This window comes from Bemisia tabaci, chromosome 8 (genome assembly GCF_918797505.1).
Source record: "Bemisia tabaci chromosome 8, PGI_BMITA_v3".
In the NCBI taxonomy this organism is placed as follows: Eukaryota; Metazoa; Arthropoda; class Insecta; order Hemiptera; family Aleyrodidae; genus Bemisia; species Bemisia tabaci.
In genome coordinates, this window is record NC_092800.1 from 26,060,680 (window position 1) to 26,076,400 (window position 15,721).

Consider the following 15,721-nt stretch of genomic DNA (forward strand, 5'->3'; position numbering starts at 1 on the left):
AGAACATTTATCTTCGATTTAAACAGAATTCCTTCAACTTTTATAAAAGCTCAAGGACTCACGTGGTGCTGTACGACTCTAAAACACAGCGGTGGCGCCCTGCGCGGAGCAAATTCTTACTTCACGCAGCTGCGATACACATTAAGCACTTTGAGAAGGAAAGAGGCGTTGAAAAGTTGCCACGAGCGCACCGGTATCGACCGATGACCATTGACTAGGATGCACTGTAGATTAAGAATTTAAAAAAACAGTAGATTGTAATTTTTGAAGATTTCAGATTGGAAAAAAAAAAATAAAAAAAATTTCAGCGTCAACCGAACTCGGATCCTCAAGTGATACGCTTAATGAGCCATCCAATGCATAGCCGGAATAATGATATAAGCATTGAAAAGAAGAAATGCATTATACCGAATGATTCTGCAACTCTTCCTTCTCGTCTATTGTGTATGCTTGTGATTATGACAATTTAAGATCAGAATTTTGGCAACGTTAAAATTGCGCGCCTAATTCAAATATACGGGAAACTAATGGATAATTAATGCATGCGCAGAGTGTAGTTCTACTCTTTTAGAGAACAAAATGATACCTTATTTCGTGGAAAGCAAGCATCTTTTCTCCAACAATTAATGTATGCATATGAACGCCAACCGAAAAGGACATTCAAGGAATTGGTAAAGCCCCACAAGAAAGCACTGGATAACGGATGAATGAAGTTTACAGGAGGGGTTGATTGCACCCTTGCGGGTATAGGGTGACCTACTTAAAAGTAGGACAAGAAGAACCCTCTTTAACCGGAAAGATAATAAAATAACTTATTCATAATTGTGTATCTATCCATGAGATTCAGTTGTACAAAATGTGTACACACTGCGAGCGCCAAAAATGATTCTCAACAAGAATGTGCAATATCAGACAATATCAGTGGCTAAAGTGCAAAACCGGCCTCCGGCTAAGTGACCTCCGGTTGCGATGTTTGAAACTTCGAGTCATACATACTTTATTTTTTCTTTGGAAAACTAGTCAACGTAATTTCTTGAAAACTTTTTTTTTTTTTTTTTTTTATATATATTAGAAGAATTCTCTGTATAAATTTCAAGCTGACTTGTTCCTCTTCGAAAACTAAAGTAGGAGCGGAGATTTTGAAACATAGCAATGGAGGTGCATGGTGTCGCACTTTAGCTATCGATGTCTAATGTCATGATTTTGACTGAAATGGAGGAAAAGAGAAGCCGCATGTCCTCCGTGTTAGATCTACCTGGGATTTAACTTTTTACTTAAATGTATTGAAGACTCAGAATTGACCTAGTTTTCATTCATTTCACCTTCCATACCCTAACTTAAGACTTGGTTTCATGCATTAAAGAAACAGCAGCTGTTGCCTCTTTGAAGCTCTCTGCAGTTCATTACTTGTCTCAAATTGAAACTTCTGAAAATTATTTCTTGCAGGAGAATTTGTCACAACGCTTAGTCACAATTAACAATCTCCCTATAGCAATGTAATTTCCTTACCCCCACAGATTTTCGCAAAATAGTTGAGGCTCTGCTCTCCTCTCCTTCTTCAACTCTGATCCTGCTTTTGTACCTTATGAGTTCCTGTAACATGGAACATTTGTTCAGTGATACAAGCATAACAAGCTCCATTGCTACCCGCAGAAGCAAATGCTGATTCAATTTCTATTTTAATTTGGATCAATTTCTGAGAAAATTTCCATTATTCAAATTAAGCTACCTCTCAAAAATCATTTGGGGAGTTTTGGAAATCAGAATTACTACAATCGCTTTGAATTGTACCATTATAAAATGCCATGCATTATTAAAAATTTGGTTATTGTCATTTTTTTCTCTTTTTCACAAATTCCATAGAACTTACAAAATCCTAATTGGAGGCAATCATTTGGAACGATTTTTCCTTCAACTGAAACTTCAAAGGTTTCATATAGACAGTCTGGAAAAAATTTACAAGTATGTAACGTTGAAACAATTTTATTTGCTAAATTTAAGAAAAGAGAACCAGTTAAAAAAGATACAAATGAAATACGCACGCTTACAAGCGTGTTTAAGTATATCCCAAGGAAACAGGCCAAACTTGATAAGCCTGCGATGATCCAACATGTCAGAGAGACAAATTACCCTTCCCTCCTCTCAGCAGGGTTTACAAAGGTCACTTATGTGCAATACCAGTGCAACCACGAAATAAATTGGCTCAGCTGACGAACAGATGTGTCATAGGTTGAGAGATGTAACTGAACCCAAGTTGCTACAACCAATAATAGCTGACGAGACCATGCATCATTTAAGTTTCCACTCTCACTTGAGGCAGTTTCAAAATAAGGTAAAATTCTTCTCAGTTAGCATCAACAGTGTAAACATGGATGGTTAATAAAAGATATAATAGTTGGAGCAACCAGGGTTAAAAAGTTCAAACGTAATAAATTTCTGTAATGTTTGTTGCCCAAACATTTAACAAAACAGAACATTCATGATTATTTAAGTCTCTAGCCCAGGGCTTCAAAAAGCCCTCAGATGCAGCAAATATTGAGCTCAAGATGAAACTCACTCCGATTCCGATAAAAAAAAATTCCTTGCAAAGCGTTCACTTGTTTAAGTCCGCTGAAATTCATTAGACCAAGGAGGGTTATTCACGTCAACTCAACCAGGTTCAGAACCCCACTCCCTCCGATACAGCTTAATAATGTATGCAGGGTTTATCATCATTCTCAGAGGGTCATTTGAAGGGTTCTCTCCTCCCACACTCCATTCTCAAGATATCCCATAAAGATGAGATGAATTTTAGCAATAATTGAAAAGCCTGTTATCCCTACTTTCATTCTCTTGATTTCCATCTCTTTGTCGTTCCATGACGTCAAGTGCCATCATGCAAAGACAAAGAGCGGGAAGTCGAGAAAATGAAAATCGCAAAAATGGACTTTTATGAATTTTGCTAAGATTCACCTGATCTTTAAGGGCTGATATCTCACGAACGGAGTGTTGGAGGGGAAAATTCTTTAAAAGAAATTCTTGCGGTGATGTGCTCCCATATTAAGCGAAATTGGAGGGGGTCCGTTCCAAACCTGGTTGAGTTGACATGGAACCCAAGAAAAAGTATTGGCAGCAATTCTTAATTAATGTCCATGTTAACTTCTAAGCCTGAGTAACTTCATCACAGTGCTGCAATTATGAAGCATAATTTTCTTCTCTCTATGAAAACTGCCTCTCAGTTAACTTTCCAAGAAATGGTTCCAGAATTTGAAAATTGCAAAATTAAGAAAGATTTGAAATATTGGGTAACCTAATCAAAAGGCTGCCTCAAGCTGATTATTTCCTAAGAAGTTTGCCTGGCCGTTAATCTCCATTTGATTTACATATATTTCATTGAACTCCTTTGATTGCTGAAAAAAGGCAATTTTTGTAGAGATTCGGATGAACAATAGGGAATTATACTAATTTTAAGTTAAAATCTGACTGAAATATTGACCTTTAAAACCCTGGGCAAGATACTCTGTCGAGAAACTAAGTACACATTGTACAGGCTTGAAAAAAATAAAGAAATCTTAGAGTTAACATTGCTTATTTACACATTATTTACACTCGTTTTAAAATATACGAAAATTCTTAGAGCTAGGTTTTAGGAGGCGCCACCTTCATGACTCAGATCTAATTCGTTTGACTTGTCGAGAGACTCTGAGCTCCTTCCAGTACTGCTAGTTCTGCGCGACACCACTCATATCTCCTGAAAACATAACAAGGATTCAAAAATAATTTAAAACATCATACTTTATAATTTATTGTGCTCTGACATTTTCTTTTTTTACTTTGCTCCCCAAGAGAATTCAAGTAATTTGACTATAAAAAAAAGGATCTTTGAATAAATTGATCTCGTTTTCTCAAATTGGTGACTTTGACAAACTAGACTTAAGCTGGATCAGAATCAGTCTAACAACATTACACAAAGCCAAACTTCTTAATTTTTGTCAAAAAATCAGAAGCCGTATTCTATTTTAAAATGAGGTGGGGGTGTTGTTCATAATCTAGGAGAAATTCACAAAAATTTGAGAGGCATTGTTGTTGCTTGATTTTTGCTTGAAGAAAATTAAACCTGGGAGGCCGTTAGGAAATGTACAATGGGGCTAGATTGATGGATCACTAGACAAGGTGCGAATTTAAGCAAAATAATGTATATTTTTTCATCAAAATTTCGTGCAAGGAAAATTTTTGAAGGTAACCATGATATTAACGCTTTCCAATGCAAGAATTCAAACTTCCGGCTCATAAGAAAACCATCATCTACTTGAGTTAAATTGCGCATTAAGTGTTACTGTAACAATTTGGAACAACACAGGGCGGGGAAAAAACAAGGCTTGACTAAAACGCCCGCTAAAACTGTTGTGCTGCACCACTCGATTCTAGATTCTGGTTTTTTTCGTGAGCAGGAAATTCAAATTTTTTGTAACCAGTGTATTATAAAAACGCTAATATGTTGGTTATGATTTGATTTCAGTAATTTTTGTTGCCAGAATTGTGTTCTGCGTGAAATTTTGAAGAGGAAACATGTTAAAGTGTTTAAATTATTACCTTGTCTAGAGGTCCATTCTAGTTAGAGGCATTCGATGGTTTGTAGCTTCAATCCAGTTTGTTTTCTTTGTGTGTTGATGATAGTGTTAGGTGGATGTAAGCGCTTGATGGGTGATTGTAAAAAAGATGTAATTATGAAAATTGTTTGTTCACAAGTCATGTTCTCATATTTTTACAAGGCATCTCACAAACATGCTTTTTGGGCTCTTATAATAATGAAAAAGCCTCCACCATCTTACGAGTACATTCATAGTCCTATTATTTCAGCAAAAAAGGCTTCCGTTACCAACATGTTGAAAAGCTCCTGTCTCTAGGTAGACTACCATAGTTAATAATGTTATAATGAAAAAGCCTCCACCATCTTACAGGTACATTCATAGTCCTCTTATTTCAGCAAAAAAGGCTTCCGTTACCAACATGTTGAACAGCTCCTGTCTCTAGGTAGACTACCATAGTTGGCACTATGATTGAAGGGAGATTTGAGGATGCCCATGATTCAGAATCAGAATATAAGCAATCTCAATATCTTTCCATTAAAAAAATACCTTGGAGATAATAAATTACCTGTCTGCCATACACAAATTGAAAAAAATGTCAATGACCTAATAAACTTGAGGTGGCAACAAACTACTGTTGAAATTTAGAATTAGTATTAGAATTATATTTTTCTTTTGGGTGCACTCAAATTTAGCAGTGACTAATCTTAGCAATTCTCTGGCTAAAATGGGATCCTTTCATCTCATTCCGTATTCAAGACTTCGTAAACTTTCATGGGTCACTATGTTGAATAGTGAATTTTTCGTGAATTTCTTTTAGAAAAGACACTAAAAACGACGCAGGCCTCGCTGAAGAAAGAGGGTGGTTAAAGAATAGTTAGGAATACAGTCTTAAGACTCATTTAAGTTTGTCAAGTCCAGATCGATATTTCAAAATTGATTTTTGAAGGCTTTGCAGGGTAGAAAAGACAACACAGTAGGTTCATGAATTTCCCTTGTGACTTACTTCACGTTTCTCTCCACTTTCCAGGTATAAAAAGATAAAAAAGAAAATTGGCCCCTTACAAAGCTTTCAAAAGCGGATACTTGTGAGTAAGTATTTTAAGACACTCTTTTCTACGTAAAATTATTTCACTTCTCAACTTTGGGTAAGCTAAGGATAAATTGGTTAAAATTCAGGATGGAAACTGTTACTTACTTTGTTGATATCGCCTACTTGCTTCTGCTCGTTCCGTTGCATCAAAGTACCACAACGTTATTGCATATCTTGAAAAAAAGGACAACCAATAAGAATAAAGTGCAGTAAACATTAATGAAACATTTAAACTATTAGTTACTGAATTTTACAGGGAGCATTCTGAAAAATACTGTACCTGTTGCGAGTAGATACTTGCCTCAAAAGTAGTATATTGATAACTTTTGAAGTTGTTTAAGTTGAGACAGTTAAAACAATAATAGAGGAGTGAAAAATAAAACCTCTACTGTTCAAGTTATGATATTCTTCAATGAAATTCACCCTGATATAAATATAAATTCCTCTCTAGGAAAGGCTTTGAATTTTTGAGATTTCTCCTTGAGACCAATCTGCGATTCTAGTGATCTTTTATTTATGTTAACAAGTAAGCAAAGATTTGTACAAAAGCAGTGACATAAAAATATTCAGGGAAATCTTTTATAAGAAAGCTACACACACCAAACCCTTGGTTAGACAATACAGGGCCAAAAATTCCATCATTTAAGTATATTTTGTTCACACCAATATTGAAATCCTCAATTTACTAACAGGTGACAAAATAAAACTGGTTTCATGATTTATTACAATGGGTGAGTGTGTTAAGATAAAACTAAGATAGAACCAACTGAAACTGATTCAATGTTTAATTTTAAAGACAGGAGTCTGAAAAAAGAACTTAAGAGAGGCTAGGCCATTTTTGTGGCAATTTAAAGCAAAGGGCACATTCATCACTACAAAAATTGTAGGAACCTTGTACCTCTAAAAAATGATTTCCTTAATGATTGAATGAAGAAAAATCAACACAAGGCTCACCTAGTTTTAAATGCTGGTTGTACTTCATGGGGATTGCGACGGTCAGACCAGAAAAATAAAATCCTGTCAAACAGAGGTTCAATATCAGCGACTTGGTGACTCCATCCTTCTGGAAAAATTCTCAATAACCCTCCATTGTGCTGAAAAAAAGGACGATGGAAATGAAAAAAAGGTGAATTGGCAATTTTGGTATGAATCTGATGATTACTTGCGGCTGGAGAGAAAATATCACTTTGAGGATGATTTTTTTGACAAGTCAGTACCAAAATCAAAACATTAATCAAAATTCTAAACTGCAATTTTCCGGGCACAAAATTCCTAGATTTGAATATAACTTTACACCCTTCATTGGCAACAAATACATAACTGCTGCCAGTTTATTCTAAAAGAAAAAAAAACTAGATGGCATTGTTTGTCAACAACTCAAAATCTGATATTTGGACCCCAACATGACAAAAAACATATCATTGAAAATGCCTCAGTATCCTGACATCCCTTTTTCCATAGACAATCACATAAGCAAAACTGAGATTGCCCTGGATTCACTAGACATTTCAAAAGGTTTCTGAAATTTCATGAAAGCCTGAAATTTAAATTAATTAAAATTCCACAGGAATGTGCCATGAAATTTCATGTAAAATTTCAAATTAAATTAAATTTTTTGCAGCCCACTATAATTTTTCACTCACAGGAAGGCTTGGAAGGATTTGGCCTGCAGTGGTACTTTTTGACAAGAAGCTCAAATTTTTTGTCTTTACTTATTAAATTTACAAGTAAACTTGTACCTATAAATACAAGTAAAATCTTGTATACATACAAGAAAAAACTTGTGGTGAGTTAGTTTGTTATTATTTATTTGAAACATTCAGCAACGAAGACAAGAAACATATTCAAGAAAAAACTTGTATAAATACAAAGAAAATCTTGTACATGAAATCTTAGAATTTAATGAATTCCCCTGGACTCTGACATAGGTAGTCATAGCTTTTTTGGTACCCCGTCTCCCTCTTTCCCAGTTTACTAGATGGTTTGCAAGTATTTCCCTTCTTTTTGTTTGTGTACTTCTTCAGGCATCACCATGCGCTGATGATGAAGCTAATCAGGCTTCGAATCGTTGGTGTGTTGTATGTGATGTAATTCGTTGAATTTCATCAAATGTGTTTGAAATAAAAGGTTTAAAGACTTGTGAAAATTTCTGTGTAATTCAATTACTGTGAAAATGTGCATTTACAGGATTCTTCTTAGTTATAGTTAGTTAGTTAATTTAATAAGACGATTAGCAGCTATGGCTATTTACATCAGAGTCCAGGAGAATACTTACATTAAATTTTGAGATTTCATATTTAAGATTTTCCTTCTATAATTACAGATATAAATTTACCAAATTACCGAAACGTTTGCAGAGGACGAAAAAATGATGACTGGAAGTTTGTAAGGTAAATTCATACACATTACCACAATGGTCAAAAATTATTAATTAATTACAGATTTATATATATGAGAGGAACGCATACCTGAATATCCCAGTCCCTGTTGAGATAATAAATTGCTGTGATACAGCGACCATCTCTGTTAGGATTGTCAACGTGTTTCACATAGTGCGATCCATGTCCAGGGTAACAAGCTACCATTGCCTGAAAGAATGAGAAGAATAAAATAAGCATATCTACACAAGTTGAATTTGAAATAACATGAAGTAATTATTCTTGATCCATGCAGAAAATAAAAATAAAGGGTGAGGGAATTGAAACTTTGGAGGAACTGGTCCTCTTCCCTGAAACTGGTCATTCTTTGTGATCGCTCTGTAATTTTTGCGATGAACTTGCAGAGAGTGCTTTCTGGAGCTATTCAAGAAGAAGATCTTTTGCTTTCCCTCACCTATTTTTTTCATTACCCAGAGGAAGTCAGGGTGATGCAAACAAAATCTATCTGCTATGAAAAACTGATGTAGATTGATTTGTTTGGCATAAAAGCATCCAATTCTTTAAAGCATTTTTTTAAGCAAGTTAAGCAGAGTTTTGGGGGGAATTTTGAGCAAGATAATTGTTTGCTCTTAAAAGACAGAAGTCCATAAAAAATTCAAGTTTCCAGAGTTTAAGGGCACAAATATTTCCTCAAAATCAAGGATGTGCTTCACTTTAACTTTAAGAGAAAGGTCAAACTATGTGAATTAAAAATATGTAGAACTAAGATGCACTGTCGAAGTCAACTTGTCCGATTTCGTTGGGTTCTTCTGTTTTCAAACGCAACTGAATGGTCCCATTGACCACCTGAGATTGATAAGCGTTTGGTAGAAACGGTAGGCTTTCGTATGTAAACAAACAAGCCATCAGGTAATTCTAACGGAGTCCAATAACGCTGACTGTTTGGGATCGGGTAATTCCGTTTCCAAACGGTCCAAAACAGCTGACTCCGCCAACGCATCTCTTGAGTAGGATAAGTTAATAGTCATTAACTTTCCATCAGCCAGCAGTCTAATAGGGATATGCCGGGTCAAATAGGTCTAATGATATACACAAATGATATATGACAAATAAATAGTTCCAAAATTGCATTCAGCTTGTGCATTTACGCAGAAAGGTCCAGGATGTGATTCATAGTTTGTAATTCAGTTACATTGAGGCCAAAAACGAACTGAAGGCTTCAAAAGCGACTTACTTCGTAGATGTTAATCTTGAATGTTTGAGGACTTTACCAGTAAAAAAACTGAGAATTCCAAAATTTTAGAGTAAGTATTCTACAGTTATTTTATCAGAGAGGAATGAAGTATTTTCTTGATAATGCACCCAAGTGGGTATCCAAGTCAAACCATGCAGATAGAAGTGAAAGCGAGTAGGTTAGGTGCTTGAATTGGATGTTACCTGGTGGTGCTGAGTCTATAAATTTACAAAAGGAGACAAAGCTAAAAGAAGACATAATTGATTGAAGTTAAAAATGAAACTTTAGTATGTTTCAGTACAAAACAGAGGGGGGTGGTTGCATGCAGCGGTGGGTGCAAGGTAGATATGATATGGAAATGTATCGATCCAACTCCTTTAAGTACTTTCAAGAAATAAGTCTAATAATAAAATGTGTGAATATTTTACCTTAGTTCTACCATTGATGGTGTAGTTGCCCATTTTACCGTTGTTCGGAAGTTGGTTTGCACGAATAATAATTGAATCCACTCGACTAATCAACATTCCTATGTTGTGACAAGATTCTTCTGTACCATCTATCCACGTGATCTGGTCCCCTCGAATAGTTCTCAGATCATTCCTTGCTTTATTGCTGACTAACTGACCATCTTTGAAAATACCCGTTTGATACATTCCGATGACTTCCTCTAATACAGCCATGCCTCGTGTTGCTCCTAAAAAATTGTCAACTACACACACTCCATATGCATCCATGTCTGCGATCACATTCCGGCAGATTTCTTCCATTAACGTCTGCTGCGCTACATCATCTTCGCGATGTAAATAAGGTGGCATTGCTGTGGAGCTATCTAATTTGACTTCGGAAAAATTTTTCAGCACTAGATTGCTCTTTTGATACAATTCAGCATCTAAAGGAACATCAGCAAAATTAGATTTTGCGCACTTGAGATTATTGGACTTATGTTCGCTTGCGTCGTTATCTTTTAATTTAATGTTACCAGGTTCAGCCCGTGGTTTAAGAATACTTTTATCAGAGCTACTTTCGGGACTAGTACTTATTACTTTTGAGGTTAGTGATTTACTTGAGCGACTAGATTTCTGACTATCATTAACTTCGATAGAAGACAGAACAGTTGTTGTAGAAACACTTGTGACAGAGTTACTGTGAACGTTTCCAGCGTTATTTTCGGATATTTCGGCTTTCTTGCTAGAATTTACATGCTCAGCATGGCTCACACAGTTAGCTTTATGATTTTTCCAATCCTGAGTTTGATGTTTTTTGCTACAATAGAACACACTTTTGCACTTAGCACATCGCCATAATCTGTCTACAGCTCCGCATAACACACAACTGACAGAAGTGTCCATGTCGCATTATCAATAAGACGAGAAAAATTGATAACAATGACACTAGCAGCCATTAAATGCAGTCGAGTTCGCACATAAGTTTACGCCGAGCATGAGAATGTAGATCGACGAGCGAAAATTCAAGTGGTTTCGTCAGGAAATTTGGAGGTACGTTGCAATTAACTCGAATGTAAACAAGAGATGGAGTTAATCCCGTTGTAAAAGATATCACTGAACGTAAATGAGCTTAAAAATCCTTGCGAATTTCTTTACTTTTGTTTTCAATGCGAATTGATAAACAGCGAAAATCCGCACTTGTCACTCGAATCGCGCGGTTGCCAAACTATGAATCGCAATTCGCAATCGAGGCCGAATACTCAGTAAAAGTCAACAGTGTTGCCGTACTCAAAAAGGTCTTGAATATTAAAAAGATGGTCTTTTTCCTGGTTCTGGTCTCGTCGTCTGTACTGTGCATCATGTTAGCGTCAAAAGTCAAAACATGTATTTCTAGGTCCGTCATGCCTTCATGTGATTATTCTTTCTCAGGAGAAAGGACAAAGACATTGAATCACGAGAAAGGAGCTGGGTCAACTCACAATCCCGACACGTACTAAAATAATAAAGCTCAATTAGAAGAATACCTCGTTGCATCTTGGTTCGAAGTACATACCTACTTTCAGCAACCAATTTACAATTTTTCAAAACGTTTTAAGCCGGTATACAAAAATATCAAGTTATTTTTCCGCGCGCTTCATTCAGTCATTCCTATCTTAATCGGCTGCAGTTTGGCAATAGGGTGACTTCCAGGGTTGTCAAATTGAAATCATTAATGTTTACGTGTAAACGCGAGAAAGCGCACGCGCGCCCCTTCGGCGGCAATTCGGCTGTCGAACACTGTATTCGAAAGGGGGGCCACAAGGTGTGTCAATAGCGGAAGTGGGTAAACAATGGGACATCAGACAGATTTTACTAAAATACTGGATTCGCCTTCAATTTGTGACTACAAAATCAAATTTTTGATTGCGCGTTCGCTCACATCAACCTTCATCTAGGGGGGTAATTAATAGATTTTGTGAATGGAACATCTAAAACGTGTCTCAGGACTACCGGACCCATTTAAAGCCAAAATTTTTAAAAAAAACCAGCGTTTAAGAAAAATTTTCCAACATCTCAGCGCTTGTTAGCATCCGGTGAGGATTTAATTAAAAAGAGGAAATATTCTCAAAAAAAAAAAAAAAAATCAATCAGATAGGTATGTAGTCTAAGGAGGAGCATTGTAGGGGCAAATCGACGGTGTAAGTCGGCAATCACATAACTCGATTTGCGACGTCGCAGACTTCCTGTCATACTTTATTTTTTAAACGGAAAACTGCTAAACGGCATTTCTTTAAAACTGCTGTAATTTTTCTCCTTTGTGCGAAGAAAATTTCGCAAAAACTTCAAGGAATGATGTCAATTTTTTCTCCTTTAAAAAATTAACATAGCGGCGGAGATTTTCAGACACCGCAAACGAGTTATGTGATTGCCGACTGACGCCGTCGAAATGTAGTTGCCCAGTCTGGGTAACAATCCCTCAATCGATTTTTCCCTATACTAACAACATAACAGTTGCACATTCCTTTCACTTGAATCAAATATAAAAATGAAATCTTTACCGCCAAGAAAATGATTCATTTCAACTTTTGATTAAGAAGACTAAGAGATAGTCATTGAAATGATAACCAACCTACTTGTTCGCACAAGTATGCAGGATACAAAGTCGGCAGGAATCTTTAGGACGATCACATGTTATTTACGTTATCACTGTAAGCGCTGTTTATTGATATGTATGTTTACAGTTTGTTACTACAGCCAATGACACAAAAAAAGGAGGAGTCAGGTGAGTGGCTTGAAATATTGTTCAAGAGTTGATTGGCTTCAGCAAGCCTGGATTTTTTTAATATCCATCTCTGGGTTCTTTGCCAATATAGGTATCTGAGATTCTACCCTTAAACGATTCACCAAGCCAATCATTAACTATGCCTCCAGCCGTCACTTTTTGTACCACAGGCGATAGTTTATTTTCTTCATTTTTATGCTGACTTAGCTTGATGCAAAATTGAGTTGAGTAATTTTAAAAAGACAACCACTAAAAATACGGATGCAAATAATTTATAATATTAGAGTGAAAAAATAAACAATTAAAAATGTAATCTGAAACCCAATTTCAGAATTAGAAAAACATTAATAAGAACACAATGACTGAAAACATGTTGAAAATTTTATCGTAGAAGTATCAATAAAAAACAGATAAAATACACACATCTCATGAGAGTACAAAATTTGTCTAACGACGTTTCTATAAAGACCGTTGTGTAGGTCAATATCACATGGTACTTATCACATTATGTGTAGGTAATTATCACAATAGTTTCTATAATTCTAAGCATCTTATGTTGATTTTTCTTAAAAGTTTAAAAGGTACCAATTTATTTGGTTTGATACGAAAATGAGTTGAATAATTTTTAAAAAAAAGACAACCACTAGCAATGCACATTACAGGAATAAAAATGAAAAGAACAACGATAAATATAATCTGAAACCCAGTTTCAGCCTTTGAAAACATTAACAAGAAAAAAAATTTACTAAAAAGATTCTATCCTAGGAGAGGACATATAAAAATATGTAAAATACATACATTTGTATCAATTATTTCTGAAAAAGTTTCTATAAAAACAGTGTCAAAGAAGTAGTTGTATTAGCTTCTTTTATTGATTTTTGCTCACAGTTAGTTACCAGTGTATTTTTCTCACTTATATTCTGATTTGGTTTGGTTTAAAACTATAATGAGTTGATAAATTTAAAAAAAGACAACCACTGGCGATTCAAATAATGTGATTCCCCCCCCCCCGCCCCTCCTAAAAAAAGTGAAAAAAGTAGAGGGAGAAGTTGAAATAGATTGTCATGCTTGCATGTGTAGTAAAAGTGAAAAAAATGAACAGTAAAAAAATTAATCCGAAACCCAGTTTCAGCATTTGAAACACAGAAATAAGTACACAATATTATTAAGAAGGGTGCAAAAGTTACCTTAAAACAGATAAGTATTTGATAAATGTATAATATTTATCGCAAAAAATTATCTATAAAAACGGATTTCTGACAACCATATAGAATTTGTCTTGAAATTACAAAATACGTTTTTGTCTTGAAAGAGTAAAATAGAGTTTTATTATTATTTTCAGCAAGACTTCAGACTGAAAAATAAGAAATAATCTTGAGTCTATGACTGATGAGGAGAGAGAATAACGATTTTGCCCGGAGCGCTTTGCTCTAGGTGGACAAGATTTTCTCTTTGCATTTCTGAAAAGGAAAAAAGAAAAATTACTCAGTAAGCTTGCAGGAAAACTTGTAGCTGTCCCTGAAAAAATTCCTTGGCTTTTCCAGATTTCTCCTAATCAAAATAATCGAAATTTTCTGTCTTTTCAGACTGTCAATTTTACAGTTGCAGAACTAAAAATGAAATATGTTTAGAGGTAACGCCGCAGTAAATGACAGGACACATGTGAACCTTTATTTTTTGGGTATTAATCAATCAAATGACCAATATGCCACTTCTAATTTAAAATTATTCTTCTTCAGAGCATCGAGTTCAAAATAAAATTGAGACTCAGTTCAATTGTGTAGACAGTGCTGATGTTTTTTCAGATATGTATTAAATTGCAAGATTTTTCACATTTCCCGTCACTTTCATAAAATTTCCCGATTTTCCAGACCTTGCAAAATTCTCTGACAATTCCTGGTTTCACAGACGTGTAGATACTTAGGTGGATAAGATGGCACCGCTTGTAAATTATAAATAAATAAAGCCTCTAAAAATTTAATGTTGAAATTTCCAGTAATATTCTATTAAAAGAAGTTGAAATTGAATTTTTGAAACACTGCAATCAATACAGGTTTTCATACTATTACAGTCGATGTAACTTACTTCACTCCTGCAGTTTGTCCACATTCATCTAGTTGCAGCCTCTTAATTCATAATCACTCATCAAATAAATTAATCATCTAATTGCAGCTTCTTAATTCATAATCACTCATCAAATAAATTAAAAGATCCTATGTTAACATGCAGATATCCAGCTGTCAGTTACATTATTGCTTCCATCAGATTTTCCTCTCGCCAGCAAAAGCGCTTTCTGTCCATGGATTGCACATCTTGTTTGCCATACCCCAATTAATATTTCCACGAAGGAAGGTTAGGTGTAGAAAAATTTCTTACCCATCAAGATTGTAAAGGTGCGAGCAGCAGCTGATCGCAAACATACATCGTCTGATTTTGGATAACTGTTCACAGGCTTGGGTGCATCTGCAGGGGCAGGCTTGCAGATGGCTTCGAAAGGAATTCCAGCGTCTGTCACAGCCCACAAATTCTCCAGATAATCAAGTAAAATTTGCTTCGTCGGTCTGTCGATAAAAAGAAATAATTGTCAAATAGCAGTAATGAAGGGAGGAGGGAGGTATAGATCACTGAAAATGGAGAATGAGTTACTTAACTACTCGAAATCTACTCAATGGAAAAATTACGGTAACTTAAATGAAATGTGATAACGTTCGGGGATAACTGACTGTTACGATTAAATTTGACCAAACCATACTTCACTGTTCACAAAAATTGGCTAATTATTTATTAAAAAAAAAAAAAAAAATTCAAATTTTGGGTGCTTGTCTTGGCAAATGATGTTAAATTCTTCCACGTAACTACTTAGTAAAAGGCGTTTGTATAGTGACAGTGTAACTACAGGAATGTGTATCTCCTTTGAAAAATTTTAAAATATTTGCTCTCATTTCATTTCATAAAAGAAGAACAAGTCAGCGCGATTGCTGGAAATTATCACAGATTATTCTTCATACATAGAGAGAAAACCAAGGAAGTTTTTAAGAGATAATACTGGGTATTTTTCCATTTGAAATATAAGAAATGGTAGAAAGTCTCTAATGTTGAAAACTGAGATAAGCGTTCCTACAGTTTAACCGACAGTTTGTTAAACAGGTTCAATTCTGCTCTTGAAGAATGTTATCCAGAATTGATGCATTTGATCACTAGGCGATATGATATTTCCCAAACTTTTGAGCTCCCCAAAAAA

The 15,721-nt window shown here is 35.3% G+C and overlaps 2 protein-coding genes and 1 long non-coding RNA gene across 8 annotated transcripts in view; 1 reads left to right on the plus strand and 2 right to left on the minus strand.

Moving 5' to 3' along the window:
- Positions 1-1,967: 1,967 nt before the first annotated feature.
- Positions 1,968-10,967, minus strand: LOC109035468 (HIF prolyl hydroxylase). 2 transcript variants are annotated; one of them, XR_002009233.2, is made up of 6 exons: positions 9,702-10,967; positions 8,130-8,249; positions 6,616-6,755; positions 5,767-5,834; positions 4,573-4,675; positions 1,968-3,730 (listed from the first exon to the last, which is right to left on the minus strand). XR_002009233.2 is itself a non-coding variant. In XM_019049119.2 (5 exons), the coding sequence occupies exons 1-5, from the start codon at positions 10,620-10,622 to the stop codon at positions 3,702-3,704; spliced, it is 1,278 nt and encodes a 425-aa protein (XP_018904664.2). In that variant the 5' UTR covers positions 10,623-10,961; the 3' UTR covers positions 1,968-3,701. The 2 variants fall into 2 exon arrangements, 1 of the variants encoding a protein (XP_018904664.2); XM_019049119.2 differs by lacking the exon at positions 4,573-4,675 and having other exon boundaries at positions 9,702-10,961.
- Positions 10,637-15,069, plus strand: LOC109035469 (uncharacterized). The gene is made up of 3 exons (XR_002009234.2): positions 10,637-10,769; positions 12,440-12,480; positions 14,932-15,069. It is a non-coding gene; the product is annotated as an uncharacterized lncRNA (long non-coding RNA).
- Positions 12,500-15,721, minus strand: part of LOC109035465 (uncharacterized) — a 61,154-nt gene continuing 57,932 nt past the window's right edge. For 3 of the 5 annotated variants that reach the window (XM_072303500.1, XM_072303501.1, XM_072303502.1), the window contains 2 exons: positions 14,857-15,041; positions 12,500-13,940 (listed from right to left, as the gene is read on the minus strand). In XM_072303500.1, the coding sequence (XP_072159601.1) occupies positions 13,861-13,940; positions 14,857-15,041 (265 nt within the window). In that variant the 3' untranslated portion in view covers positions 12,500-13,860. The remainder of the gene's footprint in view (positions 13,941-14,856; positions 15,042-15,721) is intronic. The other 2 variants (XM_072303499.1, XM_019049115.2) reach the window with 2 other exon arrangements.